The sequence below is a fragment of the Xyrauchen texanus genome, chromosome 6 (assembly GCF_025860055.1).
Source record: "Xyrauchen texanus isolate HMW12.3.18 chromosome 6, RBS_HiC_50CHRs, whole genome shotgun sequence".
NCBI lineage: Eukaryota > Metazoa > Chordata > Actinopteri > Cypriniformes > Catostomidae > Xyrauchen > Xyrauchen texanus.
The window spans coordinates 14,092,175-14,111,537 of record NC_068281.1 but is presented as its reverse complement, the minus strand read 5'-3'; the positions used below and the strand labels follow the sequence as shown (position 1 = coordinate 14,111,537).

The 19,363-nt window shown below is 35.6% G+C and overlaps 2 protein-coding genes across 2 annotated transcripts; one reads left to right on the top strand and one right to left on the bottom strand.

The window, feature by feature from the left end:
* The first annotated feature begins 24 nt into the window (after positions 1–24).
* Positions 25–967, top strand: LOC127645209 (NEDD8-like). Its single transcript, XM_052128750.1, has 4 exons — positions 25–253; positions 502–549; positions 630–712; positions 819–967. The coding sequence occupies exons 1-4, from the start codon at positions 236–238 to the stop codon at positions 940–942; spliced, it is 273 nt and encodes a 90-aa protein (XP_051984710.1). The 5' UTR covers positions 25–235; the 3' UTR covers positions 943–967.
* A 1,638-nt stretch (positions 968–2,605) lies between these two features.
* Positions 2,606–16,535, bottom strand: ap1g2 (adaptor related protein complex 1 subunit gamma 2). Its single transcript, XM_052128745.1, has 22 exons — positions 16,349–16,535; positions 14,333–14,541; positions 14,001–14,125; positions 13,734–13,875; positions 13,501–13,597; positions 13,308–13,384; positions 12,437–12,532; positions 12,135–12,215; positions 11,935–12,033; positions 11,730–11,785; positions 9,749–9,862; positions 9,523–9,663; positions 8,791–8,845; positions 8,499–8,621; positions 8,252–8,341; positions 5,664–5,791; positions 5,343–5,447; positions 4,833–4,974; positions 4,612–4,747; positions 4,268–4,425; positions 3,149–3,247; positions 2,606–2,746 (listed from the first exon to the last, which is right to left on the bottom strand). The coding sequence occupies exons 2-22, from the start codon at positions 14,531–14,533 to the stop codon at positions 2,621–2,623; spliced, it is 2,391 nt and encodes a 796-aa protein (XP_051984705.1). The 5' UTR covers positions 14,534–14,541; positions 16,349–16,535; the 3' UTR covers positions 2,606–2,620.
* Between the last annotated feature and the right edge of the window lie 2,828 nt (positions 16,536–19,363).

Here is a 19,363-nt window from a genome sequence, read left to right as displayed (position 1 = left end):
GTTTTGATAGGATTTTATTGGTATTTATTCAATTTTATTTTGTTTCCACGAAACACCCAATGGTGGAACCATCGTTGACGAGAACGAAACCCTACGGAATTTCAGTCGGATACACAGGAAGTTTAGGGGTATATTTTCTGTAGAAGCTAGCCGGTTAACTAGCATAAGGCGCAAATCACTATTGTTTAAAATATTATCTATTTTTATTAATACGAGTTGAAATACAGCTCCCAGTATGTTGATTAAAGTTAAGGTAAGTGATTCTATACAGCTTTGAGCTAGCAGTCGTATAAATATGGTTTAATTTTAAAATATTTGTTTTATTATTATTGTTTTTAAATGTATGTACATTTATTGAAGCCTTTGCCAGTGAATTATAAGGGTAATTATGTGCCTAAATGACAAAAAGGCATATATAAAGAGAGAGAAAGATAGCTCAATTGTATTGGTTGCTGAGTAATATAGGTGTGAAAAATCCCTAAATGTTTATCACCCACCCAGACACTCACAGGCAAAGAAATAGAAATTGACATCGAGCCTACAGACAAGGTATGAAATCTTTAATTAAAAATATTTTATATATTTGTATCTTTGAGTACTGGATATTATTTTTTGCTTTTTCAATCAAGGTGGAGAGAATCAAAGAGAGGGTGGAAGAAAAGGAGGGTATTCCACCCCAACAGCAAAGACTAATTTATAGTGGAAAACAAATGTACAGTTCTCCTGTAGTATCGTTAATATTTCTACAAAGAATGGAATAATAATATGGATAATTATGTTCTGACCTGCTCTCCTATATGCATTTGTCTGCTTTTCAGGAATGATGAAAAAACAGCTGCCGACTACAAGATCCAGGGAGGATCTGTACTGCATTTAGTTCTGGCTCTCCGAGGAGGGGAAGTCCTTTACTATACCAGCTATTGTCTCATGTCTTTCTTTTAATATTTTCTGCTAGGCATGTAAATGGTACATTTCTGTTTTCATGTCCATCACAAAAGCAGCACACTTACCACAGTGCTCTAGTGCCAAAAGCCACAAGTGGAGGCACTGTCTAAAATGTAATATTTGCCTTGGTTATGCCTGTTTGAGTGAAAATCGTGCAGGCACATTTGAGAACTGTTAACGTGTATAAAACAGTATACATTTGTTTACTGGAAGAAAGGACTTTCTTGTGTCCAAACACATACTGTCCCGTGGGATAAAATGTAAGTCTACCTAAGGCCCTCTTCATCTATTTCTTGAATATACATCATGCCATGTTATTTCCTTAGAGACTCTGTTGACATGTAATGTCATCCTTCTTTTCATTGCTTGAATGCAATACATCATATGATAAACAGTATCTGTTTCATTGTATTGTGTTTATATGAAAGAAACAATATAATGGATGATTGTGCTTTCACGCACAATCATTTAAATACCTGATGAGCATTTTCTGTTCTATGTGTGCTAGACATATTAAAGACCTCCCCCTCCCCCCATTTAAAAAAAATAGCCAATAGACTTGTTAGTTGGTTGCAAGTGGTATTAGGTGGAGGGATATTCTCATCCTAGAAGGCAAATCTAGTTTGAAATGTGTCATCAATATGTGTTCCCAAAAGCAAAAGATAATTTTGTCTTGATTAAAAGTAATTTTTGATTTCATGGGGTCTATAAGATGTATGATTCAAACATTAAAATACACGAAATGGTAATGTGAAAAAATTGTGAGTCCACATTTAATGTCAGTCAAATTATTAAAAAAAAATTGCTCCTGGATTATCATGAGTCATTTTGAGAAATTGGGTAAACAAAGCTCAAGAGTAATACCGAGTAATGATGAAAGAATGATTGTAAAAGTAAGGCATATGTAGCCAAGCTTGCTACACTTGCTATTCATTTATAGGCAAAGCCATATCTGCTAGCACAGGCATTAAACTGCCAATACACCCAACAATTAAATTCTGTCATCAGTCACTCACCCTGAACCTGAATTAATTTCTTCTGTGGAATATGACAGGAGATGTTAGGTAGAAAGACATCCTCAGTCAGCATTCACTTTCATGGAATAGACAAAAGATGCAACTGAAGTGAACTGTGACTGAGACTAACATACTGCCTCACACCTTGTATTTTCAATGGAACAAAGTCAAATTGTCCTATACATCATTGGAAAATTTTTGGTTGATCTATCCCATTTAAGGTGATAATTTTACACATTGCAAGATGGCCAATTCCACTGAAACTTGGAGGTCCAACTACAGTGTCTGTGTGTAGTTACCATTTAGTGTTTGACATGGTGCATAAAGGAGCTCATCTAACGATAGAGTACATCAGTTTGTGTTTTTACTCTTGTGCAATAATGATAAAGCACATGAAACCACACTTTGTTCTCCACAATTCAAAACAAAATAACACTTCATACAAATCTGTACTAGGACAGTCTGCAGTTCATATATCGCCCATCAACTACAAGGAAAAATATCTTTTGACAAATTATAAAATGACCAATGTCACAATTGCCAAAAGATGTACTTATAGACCGGTTGATAGACAGCTGCCAGACTGTGTAAATTTCCATCTTAATGGGAGAGACGGTCAAGGAGATTGCCCCAAGTTAGACTGGACTCATTTAGGTCTGTCACAAGGGACTGATTGATGGCTGACAATTCCAAGCAGGGCTAGGAAAGGAGTCGATCTGTACTGTGTCCTGAAACATCATGCCCTGATTAGAATAAGACATTCGAACCCGTATTTTCAGGATCACCTGTATGGGGAGAATTAAAAAGAGTGCAATCAACAGGGTTCTCACACCTATTGACCAATACATTCCCATGACTATGGAGATTTTTGTGCTCAAATATCAGTTTACAGCTAATCAAATATTGTATTGCTAAGAATGTACATCCACCTTAAAAATGTATTTACACCACAATTTTCCATGAATAAGATTTTATGAATTTTCTTGACTTTTCCAGGCCTGATATTTTATCCTTTTAAATTGTCAACATTTTTAAATTCCTTGATATTTCCAGGTTTTCCGTGACCATAGGAACACTGAATCAAGCATGTGCACACATAAATGCTGTAATAATCAAATTATTAATCTATGAAGATGTCAAATGAAAAAGAAAAAAAAGAAACTGAAGCGGGATTGGTCAAGACTTGCCTTGTTAGGGTTGTTGAGTAAAACAGTCTGTGTGACTTGACCCAGTCCTTGAGCTGGAATCACATTTCCACTTGGAGCTTTCATTTGCAGCTGAACACTCTTAGGAGAAAACATGTAATTGACACGTGATTGAGTGTTAAGAGCTTCCAACTACCACTTCTGAAAAATTGGTAATTTCTTCCTCTCATTTCAGAGTGTAGTTGTGTCAAAAATGTTTCACTATCCAAAAATTTTGAAACACTGAGTCATACGTTTTTCTTAAAATTCTGCCACTTTTTGCACTGTAACCTTCTAGAAAGTAAAGTCTTAGTTTAAATATTTTTATTTTTTATTTATCTACTAACAATGTCCAACAGTGTATGTACAGCCATCACAGGAGATTTATGATATTTTTGTCATTTATTTCTAAATTATGAAAATTCCACCCACATTTCCACCACATCTCAAATTCTGTATTGTGTTTACTAAAATTCTGTGATGGAAAATACATTTTTTAAATAAAATGTCCAACTCACTTGTCTTACTAAGGCTAATTTCACAGCTAACATTTTTATGTTTCCTAAATGCACAAAATAAAAATTCACACTTTTTGCATAAATTAGCTAAATTACAGCTTGATAAGAAATAACGGCCAATTAAAATATTCTGTTCACCTATCTCATATTTCATATCAATTATGCTTTTACTGACACTTTTGTCAACTTTAACAAGTACGCAAGCTTATAAAAAAAAATAAAAAATGTTTAAAAATTGTTTGTGGCAGTAACAAAGAGGCCACAACTGTGGGACAGTCGTAATTTTTAAAAGAAATTGATAGAAATAATTTTCGCACAATAAATACTTGGTTTACGTTTAACTCTTTGTTTAGATACCAGTTTTAAACATGTAAACATTTGTAGCTTTATAATGAATTTTCATGGTTCAGTACTGAAAGTCAGGATCTGGGACAAGGCTAACACAGTATCTATACATAAATTGCATTTGAAAAGTACCAAAAATAAATTAAGGCCTGGTAAATAGTTTCTAAGTCAGTTTTAATTTGGTCGTAATATGTAAAAAGAAAAAAGTTGAAATATATAAATGAAGATGGTTTATATGCAAGCAAGAGTGATTACACACCTTAGGTACTGCTGCCTGGAGGGTAAAGTTGGTGATGTCACTCTGTGAGGAATTGGAGGCAATAAGGGTGACAGTGACATCCGTGTCTGTCTGTTTGTCACATTGTAGTTTCAGACTCACTCCGTTCTTCTCATATACAGTCACAGTGGATTTGGGAACTACAATACATGCACATACAAACACATATTGTACCAGCATTGAGGCACCAAATCTATTGTCAATAGGTTTAAAGGTTTAAAAAGATGTCTTTTAGAAACAAAACTATGGAGAATGTTGTACAGTTGGGAAGCATGAATGGAAAAACAAAGCATTGGTCAGTGCTCCAGGTTTCGGTGCTTTCTTGCCTGATGTAAGCTCCAGTTCTCCAAGAAGGTCAAGTATATCAGCACTAGAAGTTGATGTTGGTGGAGTGCTGGTTGGGGCTGGGCTGGGCTGAGGAGGTGTATTGGTCTCACCCAGAAGACCCAGAAGGTCATATACCTTTAACAGAGAATCAGCTAAACGATATAACAATCTACAACATTAATGCACATTTTTATTAACAACTTCCAATTCTCTATATTACCTGGCTTGCTGGTTCTGGGGAAAAACCTTCCTCTGCTGATTTGGATGGGTCAGGCTCCTTAATAGTCTTTGCAAATGTGTCTCCGTTGGTGTGGCCAGGTGAGTTTTTATCCATCACAGGCATTCTTTCCAACACTGCAGCTCTGAGCGAATGATGGTGAACTTGATCACATTTCATTCATTCTTAACAGGTGTACTAATAATGATTGATCTCAGGGTTTAATTTCAAATTCAGGGTTTCCATTCCTTTCAACTTTTCCAGTCATACACAATTACCGGAAAATGATTAAAAAATTATTTTATAGAGATAACAGAGATATTTTTAACCACTGAAATATTTTAGAGTTGAGCAGAACTAGAACAATTTAGATTCACAACAGAATTTTTCATGACTTAAGATTTTAATAGTTTCGATGACCTTTCCAGGCCTGAAATATTCCCAGATATTTACAAGTTTTCCATGTCTTTGGAACTGTATTTTGAAATGGAGTACTAAAGAACTCTTTATTACCTCATATGGTCATATTTCTTGAATAGCGCATTATACTCCACTGCCCTCTGCTGAAGTTCTAAGTCAATGCAGCTGCCATAGATGCTGACAATGCTTCGGATTCGGCTAATCCCAAAAAAAAAAAAGGTAAAAAATAGAAAAAGAGAAATTACGAATATGTAGGACAAAATAGACAGCAAATACACTGATATAATCTTTAGAAAGTTTGGAGAAACTGTGAAAGTTGACAACTTTTCATTGCCATCACTTCTCATATCTTATCAATTGTTGCTATAGTGCATGAAAATGTGTTTTTGCCAAAATATTTTAATGAATTCTCACTCGACATTTTCTGTGATGCGAGTGCTCAGCTTCATGGTAGCAGTGAGTGCAAAGCCTCTGGTTGTTGGAGATGACATGTGAGACTGTAGAACTGTTTTTAAGGCATCCAGGACATCATCCTCCGTAACCTAGAGACAGAAAAGATTCAGGGATGCTCGATATATTCTCCCCCTACAAAAAAGTACTGTGGTGGTACCATGGTACTATGATGGTATTTTTACAATCTGATGCCATGGTACTTTGATTTATACTAAAGAGGAAGGATCAGATTCAAAATCAACAAGTCTGTTTTAAAAAATTGTGAATAATTAAGCTGGTTTTTGTCCACCTGACATCGATCAGATGAGTTTTTTTTTTACTGATATATGGACGCGAAGCACAACCCTTCAGTAGAATAACTGCTACACATTCAATAAATAAATGTGCCAAATAACCTTTAATTGCACAAATCTCAAAAATCATACTCTTCACAAAAACAGAAACAAAAATATTGCACACAGTATAAAGTCATACAGTAACTCTAAATTTATTGAAAGTGGTCAATTTGTTTCAGAAGCAGTGCTTTGTTGGCTGTAGCAGCTGAGTTTTACCATGCAGACAGTTACTAAACTGTTAGCACACTAAACCATGGCATGCTATCACCATGCTAAAACTCTTTTAGAGAAGTTAAATCTCTCAAAGTATCCCCTTTGCAGTACTGCTGCTAAATATAATGTATGAATTATAAATATTTACATAAAGATGTAAATAAAAAATATGTAATTAATAAAAACATTTTTATTTGAAAATAATAAAATAGAATAAAAATTTGAACCCATATATGGGGCTTAATAATGAACATATTCATGTACCATGGTATATACAGTACATGGTACTTCAAAAACATTTTAGTGCTACCATGGTACATGCCAAAAAAACATGGTACTTCTTTGTTAGCAACATGCAATACAAAATACACCATGTGTCAATTTGTCTGCCAAACATGCTACACAGAAAACCATAATAAATTGACTTTACTCAATTGATTAATAAACTCTTTTCCTCAATTGAATTGAGAAATGGTGTCTCCAAAACTCGTCAAGTTCACTTAACTTTGTGTTCATATAGAATTAACATAACCATCTAAGTTAAGGTAACAGCAAGTACACTGAACTCAGATTTGAATACTGTTGTTTCATCTGAACAATTTTAGTTAAATAGACTAAATTTAGATCATACAATAACACAGCTGAAATAATTAATATTATAACCGGTTCAAGGTCAATCATTAAAAAAACTTAATTCTTGACAGAAATGAATTTATATCTGTTCTTAAGTTGCATATGCACAAGGAGAACTGAAATAAAGTTAAGAGTTTCCAATTTGACCAAAGGCGACACAGATTACCCTATAATGGTGTAATCACACGAAACAACTATTTGCAACAAAACAACAGAAATAATACTTTAAAAGAGCTAAAACCTCTATGAATTCTAATAACAATTATTTAAATGCCCCTATATGATCCCTTTGACCAAGAGAACAAGGGATTTTGAGGATTCCCCATAGCCTCTTAACACTTAAAATCTTAAATCTACAGATTTTTAAAGGTGTCATGAATTGGATTTTTATTTTATATTAGAGGTCTATCCTTGAGGTCTACTTACAATGTTAGTGAGATTTCTTCATTAAAAATAGTCAATTTAAGAATAATTGGTAATTTTCTATCCAGTTTTTGTGCCTCTGATTCAAATGCTCTGTTTTTTGGGGCATGTGTTCTTGAAGACTTCAGTGTAAATGCCCACTGCTGTGATTGGGTAACATCTTTGCATGTGGATAAATGTAAACGCCCCCGCCATTCTTGTTTATGAAAGAATCATCGGCAAAATGAAGCGAGCAAACAAAAACATTCTTACAGAGGCGATTTGGGACTTCATTAAAAATAAATGTCAGCCACTCTTTCTTAATGTTAGGATCCTTGCGAAGCAAAAGCAAGAGATCTAGTTTCCCACAACCTGGCACTGCAACGTCTTGACACCTCTTGATGCTCCAAAAATAATCTCAACGCTCTACTCTAACCGCAAGACTAAGCAGTGTTGACGATAAAGTAGGAGTTGGTCTGTTTTTGCAGAGGCTGGCCTGTGCTGATGTAATACCTCACTATGATGTAATAGTGAGGAGGAAGTAGAGAACAAACCATTTTGGCACCTTGGTTTCAATAAAAGCCTTTTTTTGGAATAACAAAGTAGTTTTCGGTTCTGAAATTTACAGTATGTTTTTATAGTGCTATGAACTCTTATATGTCAAGATATCATGGCAACTTTGATTTTTAAATTCATGACCCCTTTAAGATAAATAAATTCAAGGAACTTATTTTAGTTATGAGCCCAAAACTTGATGTTTCAACATTAAATCAACTTGATGTTTCAACAGTAAATCAACTTGATGTTTCAACATTAAATCAACTTGATGTTTCAACATTAGGTTTTACAGTGTAAAAATAAACTAAATTGCTAAAAATAAACACTGATAATGTATTGACATTGATCAATGTTCCACAAATCTTTCCCTCATATTCTTACTGTTACCAACGCTTCATGTCCGTTTACCTGTACAGGTGTTATCTCCTCACACTCTCCCTTCAGCAGCATGTCTCCATACTCCCCTATGCACCAACATGCTACCTGGACCAAGGATTGCTACAAAGATACAGACAGACTGTCCATTACAAAAACACGCACTTAGAGCATAAATGAGCAAAAAAATCTACAAACAAGAAATTGAGCCAATAATTTTAGTGTTTGTGTAAAAACAAATACTTCGTTACAGACTAATAGATGCAAATCAGATCATTACCTGTGAAATATCTTTTACCAGCGCTCTATAGAGCTTGTGAACAGTGTAACAGTGAAGTTCAGATGCAGTGGTGATAAGCTGGATTAGGTTGGGCACAGTCTCATCTCTTACATCGCCCCCTGCCTGAAAGAGTGTGAACTACATTTACAACTGTATTAAAATAAACATAACAGAATGTTTTCTAATTGAATGCCACTGTTTATTTGCGAATGTGATGATAAACTGGAAAAATGGTCATTGTTTTGGAGGTATCGTATATAACTGGTTTGGTTGTGTTGCGGTGGGCATTTACCGTGGTGAGCACATGCAGGATGGTATCAATGTGCCAGCGCTTAGAAGGCGAATACCTGACAGACACACAGAGCTGTTCAGCACCATGGCCTTGCCACTTACACACAGTTAGACATAGATTAACACAGAATTGGATTTTCTTCAAAATGACACTGCAATACAAGACCAACTTAAAGACACTGGTTCTCATTTACTAATTCCATGCAAATGTCCATATGTGAGCAGAAAAAGTGCTCACAAAAAACTTGCCAGATTGTTGTAATATTCTAAATTGTGTGTGTGTGCCCAGTTAGTAATTAACATAATACATGCCAAAAAAATCTCCAAAGGGCTTTCCACACAACCTCACCTGTACAACCATTTGACTACATGTGATCGCCTGCAATTGAATGCAGAACCAATCCTAGAACAAGCTATAATGCACAGAATTTTTTGTTATTCTGAGATAAAACTAAATGTAGGGTTACTTCATTATTCAATTTTTTAAATATACTGTGTACATGTATATAGATTGTGTGTGTGTGTGTGTGTATGTGTATGCATGTGTGTGTGTGTGTGTGTGTGTGTGTATGTGTGTGTGTGTGTGTGTGTATGTATGCACGTATGTGAGGTGCTTAGTTGTTGCTGTTGAGTAAAGGAAGATAAACTGACAAATGTACAGGGCAAATACATAGACTGGAACATTTAATGGATGAAAATAATTTTACTTGATGTACAAAAGGACTGATGATACCTTTCTGCGGCATTGAATATGCCAGAAGTGGTGTGAGATCGTAGCTCTGGGGGGCAGGTTGAAAGAAAAATGAGAAGCTCCTTCATCATGGAGCGAATGTTCACAGCCGAGACCAGTGCAAGTGAGAGTTCCAAAGCACGACTGCAGAGGGCACAAAAGGGCACAGTAAGTAACTATAACAGCATCTTGCCGTTTTAATCTCAAATTTTCTATCATTTATGGATACCGTTTCACTGTGGAATCTTGATCTTTCAGGCAGTCAACAATGGTGCCTCTGTGCCGCTGCACTGCATTGTGATCTGTCTGCACAATCTTCTGGAGTGATGTCATTGATATATAGCTGTAATGGATAAGAGATGAGACTGAATGAGCTGCTAGGATTGAGAAACTGAATGAAAAGAAAAACTATAAACTAAAATATTCTTGCAGGGGTTTTCAAACTAGGGTACAAACAGTATATATGCTGTACACACGCACACACATACACAAGTTTGGAATAATGTACAGATTTAGCTGTTTGGAAGAAAATTGGTAATTTAATTCACCATAGTGGCATTCAAATGATCACAAAGTATAGTCAGGACATTACTGATGTAAAAAACAGCACCAATAATATCTGAAAAAGTAATTTTTTATCAAATCTAGACAGACCCCATTTCCAGCACCCATCACTCCAACACCTTATCCTTGAGTAATCATGCTTAATTGCTAATTTGTTTAATTGTTTTTTTCCAAATAGTAATAGAAATTTTTCATATAATTAATGTCCTGACGATACACTGTGATCAGCTGAATGCCACTTTGGTGAATAAAAGTATCAATATCTTTCCATAAGAGCAAAATCTGTACATTGTTCCAAACTTTTGGAATAATTATATATATATATATATATATATACACACACACACACACACACACACACACACACACACACACACACACACACACACTACTGTGCAAACGTTTTAGGCACTTGTGATAAATGTTGCATAGTGAGGATGTCTTAAAAAATAATGACAAATCGTTTTCATTTATCACTTAATGTCATACAAAGTCCATTAATAAAAAAATAAAATAAAAAAAAAGCTAAAATCAATATCCCGTGTGACCACCTTGGTACACCTGGATACAGTTTTATTGGTTTTTGGCAGATAGGATGTTCCAAGGTTCTTGGAGAATTTTCCACAGTTCTTCGATCTATGAAGGCGGTCTCAATTGCTTCCCTTTCTTTATGTAATCTCAGTCTGACACAATGTTCAGTGGGGGCCATGACATCTGCTGCAGGACTCCCTGTTCTTCTATTGTAATCTTTTCTATTTGTAAAAGTAATGTTTGGGAGTCTAACATTTATATTTCATATTGACGCACTAAAGCTGAAAATATAAATATCCATCTTAAGACAAATGTTTTTGTGAAACATCTTATGAGCCCAAGACTTTTGCACAGTACTAATATGTGTGTGACAATTTTTTAGTACAATGATAATTACTGGTTGAATTTAGTACAATGACAATTATATTGTTTTAAATTTTTTTGGAAACAATCTCTTGGTAATATCATGCTTACTCTTTCTCACACAGTATATATCATTTTTATACATGAAAATATATAGCTGCCTTTATATCTTAGGAAGGGGATCGTCATATTTGGGGGTCCTTGGAATCAAAAAGTTTGAAAACCCTTGCTCTATAGTTACCTACCTAGTTGTCCCTTAAATCTATACAACTCTCAAATATTATTTAAACATTAGTTAAACATTCTGAAATCGATCTGCACTTAGATACAATATGATAAACATGATCTGATAATGTAATTACCCTTCAAAATATGTGCAACATTCCAGTGACACTAAATCAATAAATCAAATGCATTAAATCAATAAATCAAATGCATTATCCAAAACCCAAAGGAATAGCTCATTATAAAAGGTTCTTAAGTTGTTCAAAACTCTAGTATTCCAGACGGCAGCAAACTGAAATTGAAGTCAAGCTTTTGCAACCTGAAAAACTGGCTAAACCTGGCTGTCTCTACACATGGTATTCTGATTGTAATCATGTCTCACTGTGGTGGTAACAGCAGCATAGACGAGCATAATAAGTCTGTGCTGGCAACAAAATAAAATAACTTCATCTTTGATTTGAGTTCAGATTTATTAAATGTTAGAGAACAAACCCTTTTAAATATTTAAACAAAAAGTAGAAGCATACCGAATATTCCTGTCATTATTAAGAAGAAACCTCCCCAGAATGTTTACAGCTAACACCTTAAAAAGAAATAAATACAGTATATACAATTATCAGAACCATTTAATGACATAAAATGAACATACTAGAGCACCGCAACAATATATATCTTAAATCAGTCACATGACAAAACTGCTTATAGAAAATTCTGTATGAAAGGGTTACTAACCCTAAGGCCACTCTCAGAGTTGATGTCCATGATAGTTAGGACTGTTTCATACAGCACAGCACTGCCTGCAGTCTTACTGCTCTCTGTATTTGTGGCCACCTGTGCATCAAAAGCCCCGAAAAACAACAGAATCCATCATACACATGATATGCTTTATTTTATGAATATATCACCTACAGTGTATGTTTGTTCTACTATACCTGTGCCAGCAAATCATTCATGGCATCACTAGCAGTGTCATTTTTGTGACCCAGAATCCTTAACAACCTAAGAATGCGCACCTAAGGGACATAAAGAGCGTAATGTGTCAAACTTTTCAGGGACCTGATATTGATCATAAGTTGCCATTTTTCTAAGTGTGGATCTACAGAACCTACTACATATTTTTAGAAGGTGAGAGTTAAGCATAATGTATGGACACAAATATGTTGCACCAAGTCAAATTAGTTGCATATTGCAGCCTAACAAGGAGTGATATCAAGCTGGACATTTGCCGACAGACCTGTAGGAAGGGGTCACTGATACCAGCTACATTGTGCTCTGGAGAATAACTGGATGTTACAAGACCTTTCATAATCTGGACCATTTCAGGAACAGCCTAATGGAAGATGAAAAACACAAACATACAAGGTAAGTGTCCTCTATAAATAGAAGGGCTGTCAATTAATAAAAAAAACAAAAATCAAATTAATTATATGATATGCAGATTAAATCGCAGTGAATTACATTAAGTACATTTGCTTTGGTTGTACTGCATCATAAGCACAGTGTTTTAAGGTCACTGTGTCAAGTTAAACGTACTTTGAAAAACACATCTTGAGATCTCTGCATTCAGAATTGCGCTACGTCCAGATGTTTTTGAACGCAAGAACTAGTTTTTGAACTCATCTTGTGCTCTCGCTAGTGTCAAGCAAGAGTGTGGTTTGTTCTCTGAACAGCTGCGCATTGCCAATAAAGATGGAGTTTTGCTAAATGCCCCCCTTACAGGTGAACAGAATGACTTTGTGTGATTTTTGGAGCTTCAAAAGAGAAATCTCCATTCACTTGCATTTTAAGAACCTACTGAGCAAAGATATTTTTCTATTTTTCTTCAAATATGTTCTTGTGAAGAAAGAAAGTCATACACACCTGGGATATCATGAGGGTGAGTAAATAATGAGAGAATTTTCATTTTTGGGTGTATTAACCCTTTAAGCTTGAATTGCTCCTATAGTAGGAACATTCTTATTACAGTCCTTGGACTTGATAAAATGTGTTCTTTTTTTTTTTACATTTCATTTTTTATCAAATTAAAAATCACACTTAACTAACATATTCAATTGATAGCCCTAATAAATTATAGCAGTTTTTAGTACAAATTAACTTTTAATTACCTTTCGAAACTGACCAAGAGTTTCAGGATTCTGCACACACAATTCAGTAATTAGAACTATAGCACCATGCAAAACCCCTGTGGACAGAGCAAAGCATTTAGGTTACAAGAAAAAAATTCATTATCAAATTACATTTGACTTATATAATAGTTGTTGTGAAACAAAGTTATTAAAAACTAGCAAAGTGGCTAACCATGGTTCTTCTCACAGAGTAGTGACCTTGCTGAAGGAGTGAACAGCTCTCCGAGCTCTGGAACTTTTCTTATTATGTGGACAGCACACAGGGTGGCCTAAAGCATTAATTTACAATGTTCATTAGCACGTACATGAAACATGCAGGAAGGTGAAATTTGAGGTTTGGATGCAGATACGACTTGATTTAAAACACTTAAACCAGCTTATGGGTGCAAAATGTCATGAATTGACCTTTTTCTTAATATAGGAGGTAGATGCTCTGAGGAGCCGTTCGATCTCTGGTGCCAAGTCTCGACACATCTCAGCTGAGCCCATACAGGCCAGAGTGCATAGAGCCAGAGACTGGACAAACTGGCTGCTGTGAGAAAGGTCACTACAACAGAGACAAAAGCCCATTCAGATTAATGATTCAAAACTACAGGAGATTGTTTACATCTTTGCCTAAAATAAAATGTAAAAAAAATATTTGCGTGATAGCATTTAGGACATAGTACTTACTTCTTGATTGAATTGGTAATCAGTAAGCTAGCATCCTGCTTCTCATCCAGTAGCATCATGGCTCCCAGGTAACCAATCCGTTTCTCACTGTACCTGGTGCTGGCAATCAGGCGAACACACTCCATCTGTAAGAGTCAATACTATTACTAACAATAACATGTATAGAAACGTAACAGATAAAACAAAAGCGGAAAGAATGAGAAGGTACAGAGGAGGTAAAGTGCATATTTCAGGTACTAGAAAGTTGCTCCGGCAACATAAACATATGAGGAAGCAAGATGTGATGTTTTCATAAAAAGATATGCAAAAATGATTAACAATCAGTCTATTACCTGGCCAAAGTGTGCAGGGTAGCCCAGCATGTGCATGTAAAGTAGTTTGGCCAGGCTGTGCGAACGCTCCCCATTGTCACCCTGGCGAAACTGTGCCCGGATATCTGCACACTCTCTTTGGATGATGCCCCTCTCTTCACATTGGGTCCGAGCACTTCGGATCACCCGGATCATTTCCTGCAAACGCACTGATGGAGTCATGATTGTATCTGTAATAAATGGAGAGACACAGGTCATAGACTAATTTACATTGGAAGTTTATGTTTATATATAAAGTTTAAAAACTAATCCGGATTATGTTTCATAAAGGGATCAGCTACACTTTAGAATTGACTTCATAATTTTCGTACCAGGTTTGAGGTCTGTGATGTAACGTTTCGATCACAATATGGCAAGTCTGAATTTGCAGAAATGCAAATGAGATTTGAAAGCTACTGAGGTAAATAACATAAATTTCTAGTCTGTTCCTCACGCAATGCTGTTCAGTGGCTTCAGGCAATTTGGAATACACACACAAGACATATGGACTACTTATATCATTCTTTTCAGTCATTTTTTGAGCTTGAAAACCATTAGTCACTACATGTATGGAAAAGACAAGGGCATTGTGGACATACTGCAAAATATCTCCGTTTGTATTCCACAGAATGCAGTCGGAAGGTTTTTTTTTTTAAAGCATGAGGTAACAGAATTTCTGAGTGAACTGCTCCTTTAAAAACAGATCCAAACAACCTATATGCATCGGTGCCTTTCAACTTTGTTTACATTTAGGCTAAGATGCACCTGCTTTCACTTTGCAAGTTCCCATACCTACCACATTAATTTCCCGAAGCGGCCCTCAGACGTTGCCCGATTAATGCTAATCAAAACACATGCCGTTGACATCAAATTGTCGTCTTAACAACATCTAATACGACCATCTTCATATATTATTTACAGCGTTGGCCATTTGTTCATACGCCGTTACTTTCCTAGAACCGTTCTCATTCACTTACGTTGCTTTAAGCATCTCTACTGTACGCCCAAAACAACTTAAAATACAAATATCGACACACAAGCGATATTGATAATGATGATAAAAGCAGAATGATGAGGCAGCTGCGACCAATCTATTAGCACTAGCTGCGTTCCATTCAAATCGGATGTGGAATATTCCTACATGATATCTCTGATCTCCAACCAGAAATGCATTCCATTGGAAGATGACGTGTCAGAAAACAAAACTGCAACGTTCCCGTTAGCTTAGCAGGTGTTTGACTGTAACCAGAGATGTCTCCTATTCAGAAACAATCTGCAACGCTGGCATTTGTGCTACAGGTGTATGATTAACATAAGAGAGTATAAATTTACCATGTTTTGAACAACTGCACTACTCTTCTAACGTTTGTTAAACACGCTTTAATATCATACAATGTAGGAACTTTGACTCATTTATCGATATTATTTAACACAAAGTGACTGTTGATCACTTATTTCTATATCTTCCTGGGGGCCGACATGATTGTGTGTCGTCACGCACCTGCATCTTAGCAACATTTGAGTTTAAAATTTCCGCACGACTTTCCAAGTTGAAATTACGGCTACAAGTGGCGTTCCATTGCACTGTTCAAGTAGTTTGTTGGAAAAACCGACTTTCCGAGTTGAATGGAACGCAGCATTAGTTGTCACATTCATCGTTTGCATCGTTCAAAAGACGTTAAGCGTTTCTTCACAACCGTTAAAACATGTATCGAGACTGCTACACTCGGTTCCATTCGTCGCGCTGTGTGTCTAGCCTTTTGTTTTGTTTTTTGGCGCAAGAACGTTTCCGGGATGAACGGCCCCTTTGAGGAACGTAAACATTTCCTGCTTTATTTTACATTATTACATATCTGTCGCTAACTCAATTGAGAATCACTTATGTTACTTTTCGCTGCCGAAAGTCAAGTTTTACGCCCCTAGCGTGCTGTCAACCTGTGCCTCTCTCGCTCCGCTGACGTTTCCAGGTAGCATCTGATTCCGGGCTCATCGTCTTACCTTCGGCAGCGCAGTAATTCCACTCACCAATGCCTGTCCGCTCCTCTACTGTTAAAACTGCCGACGTAACTGCAGGAAATCAGATAGGGTGTTTAACTGTACTAATATTTTTACGCTGCAGTAGCATTCATTAATTTGCACATAAGGCTCATAGTACAGCGCAACTTCCGCCATCCGGGTGTGCCATTCATTCCGTTCAGCTGCTATGGAACTTGAAATGTACTTGTGTGCGCGGTGTATTTAAAGAGATAGTTCACCCAAAAATAAAAATTCCCTAATCTTTTACTTACCCTCATGCACAATCTCAGATGTGTTTGACTTTGTGTAATGCTGAACACAAACAAGATTTTTGGGGTGAAGTTCTGTTAGTTCTCACAATGTAAGTGAATGGGTATCAACATTCTGAAGCTCCAAAAAAGCAAATCAAGGCAGCATAAATGTAATCCATAAGACTCCAGTGGTTAAATCTATGTGTGCTTCTCATTTCTGAAAGTGTGCATCATTGTTTCCTTTCCTTGCTTCCTTTCCTCGTTTCCTTGCTCCACCCATTTAGGAAACAAGGATAGAAGGAAAGGAAATGAGGACAGAGGAATCGAAAGATGTGCACTGTATGTACACTGTGGCCAAAGGTTTGGAATAATGTACACATTTAGCTGTTTCAGAAGGAAATTGGTAGGCCTACTTGAATTCACCAAAGTGGCATTCAGATGATCACAAAGTATAGTCAGGACATTACTGATGTAAAAAAACAGCACCATCACTATTTGAGAAAGTCATTTTTGATCAAAGCTAGACAGACCCCATTTTCAGCGGCCATCACTCCAACACCTTATCCTTGAGTAATCATGCCAAATTACTAATTTGATACTAGAAAATCACTTGCCATTATATCAAACACTGTTGAAAGCTATTTGGTTTGTTAAATTAAGCTTAACGTTGTCTTTGTGTTTGTTTTTGAGTTGTATGCAATATACTTGTCTTATTGAAAATATTAGATCAAAAATGGCAAAAAAAGAAATGACTTTCTCTAGAAACTCATCAGTCAATCATTGTTTTGAGGAATGAAGGCTGTACAATGCTTGAAATTGCCAAAAAACGGAAGATTTCATACAAAGGTGTACACTACAGTCTTCAAAGACAAAGGACAACTGGCTCTAACAAGGACAGAAAGAGATGTGGAAGGCCAGATGTACAGCAGTGGCCAAAAGTATTGGCAGTCACATACATTTTGTGTTTCGCAAAGTTTTTTGCTTCAGTTGTTGTGGTATTGATTCACATTGTTTCTAGATTATTGTGCAGAGTGATCAGATGAATTTTAAATAATTGCAAAAAGCGTCATTGGCCAAAAAAATTAACTTTATCACAAAAACCCAAATTTCACTGTTTTTTGGCCCTGGCCAAAGTGTGAACGAGTACTAGTCTCAATCTATCATTCTGATAGGATTATAAACACATTTGTAATTCACTTGCATTGTGAGGACCTACTGAGGTGAAATATTCCTCTAAAAATATTAATTTGTGCTCCGCAGAAAAGTGAAAGTTACACATCTGGCATGAGAGTAAATTATAACATAAGTTTCATTTTTTGGGTGAACTATCCCTCTAAAGACCTTGCACTCTTTATTTTTTATTTTATTATTATTTTGAGAAATTGTTTTTGAAACTGCTTTGGATATTTTTTTAACAGGGACCTGGCTGACATTTATTGCTTGTTTGTTTAAGAGCTTTCTTTACCAGTTCAATCCTTAGAAACGTATAGTATTGCCTTGTATTGTGAGGGCAGCCCTCGTTTTGTCCTCTAAATGATAAAGATTGCTGTAGTCATGCAGTTTTGAAATAATGTGGACTCCGTATATAATGGAGTATAAGAGAGGCACATTCAATAATTTATAATAGAACACACTGTTCTTGGATAGGCTGTACTTTTTGTCCACACTAACAAAAAGGACACAAATGTACTGTGGCTTTTTTAGACAATGGTAATGCCATCATTTTGGAGCTTGGAGTAACATGTAGACTGTAAAAAAATGTCTGTAATTATAACGTAAAAGACTAAAAAAAAGCTACAGAAAAGGTTGATTGATTTATGAGTATTAACTGTAAAAAATACAGTAAAACATGTAATATAATTTAAAAGACAATACAGTCATGTTTACAATAAAATGCTGTAAAATGTACAGTAAAAAACAATAATGGGCATTCCCAGAATTCCCTGCATGACCCATCATCTTTTATTATATTTTATGGGAATAGTTATGTTTCTTTTATTTGTAATATCAATTACGTACATTGGGGTGTTCTGTTTTATATTTGATGTAGATTAGTTAATGTTTACTGCATTATTTAAATTCAATATGTGTTACCCTGATGGTGTTTAGTGTTTGTGTAAGTGACACTGAGCACTCTCTCTACATGTTTATTGGTTATCGCTTCTGGAAGAGCCACTGTTGATGAACTTTTCTTCTGTAATTTTTATGGTGATTAACAATACCTTATAAAGTAAAAGACAATTTTTTACAGATTAATAAGGTTAATATCAAGTTTGTCATTTTTTTACTGTAAATTTTAGTTTTTTTGGGTTTGTTAAAACAACAGGATTAATTTTTTTATAGTGCACATGAATATAATATTCAGTACCATGATTATAAAATACCATGGTATTACCATCACAGTACTTAACTAATGTAAATGCAGGCTAACCAGTGTAACAAATTCTGGGCATGCTTTGTTTTGACCATCCATCATATGAATGCAGGGTGTAGGTAGTATAAAACAGCAGGCTATTGTTCCCCGCATGCTAAAATTGCAGACATTTTCAGTTCATGCTGGTAAATGACATGACAGAATTCAGTGTTTTTTTTTTTTTTTTTCCTACTAAACTTGGCTCTTCTCTGGAAAGCCAATATATGTTTCAAACCTCATTCTTTTCTGTGTATGTTGTTTTGGGTCAAAATGTATTTAGTCTTAAGTCGTAAATATGAATAATAAATACAATTTAAAAAAGACAGAAAAAAC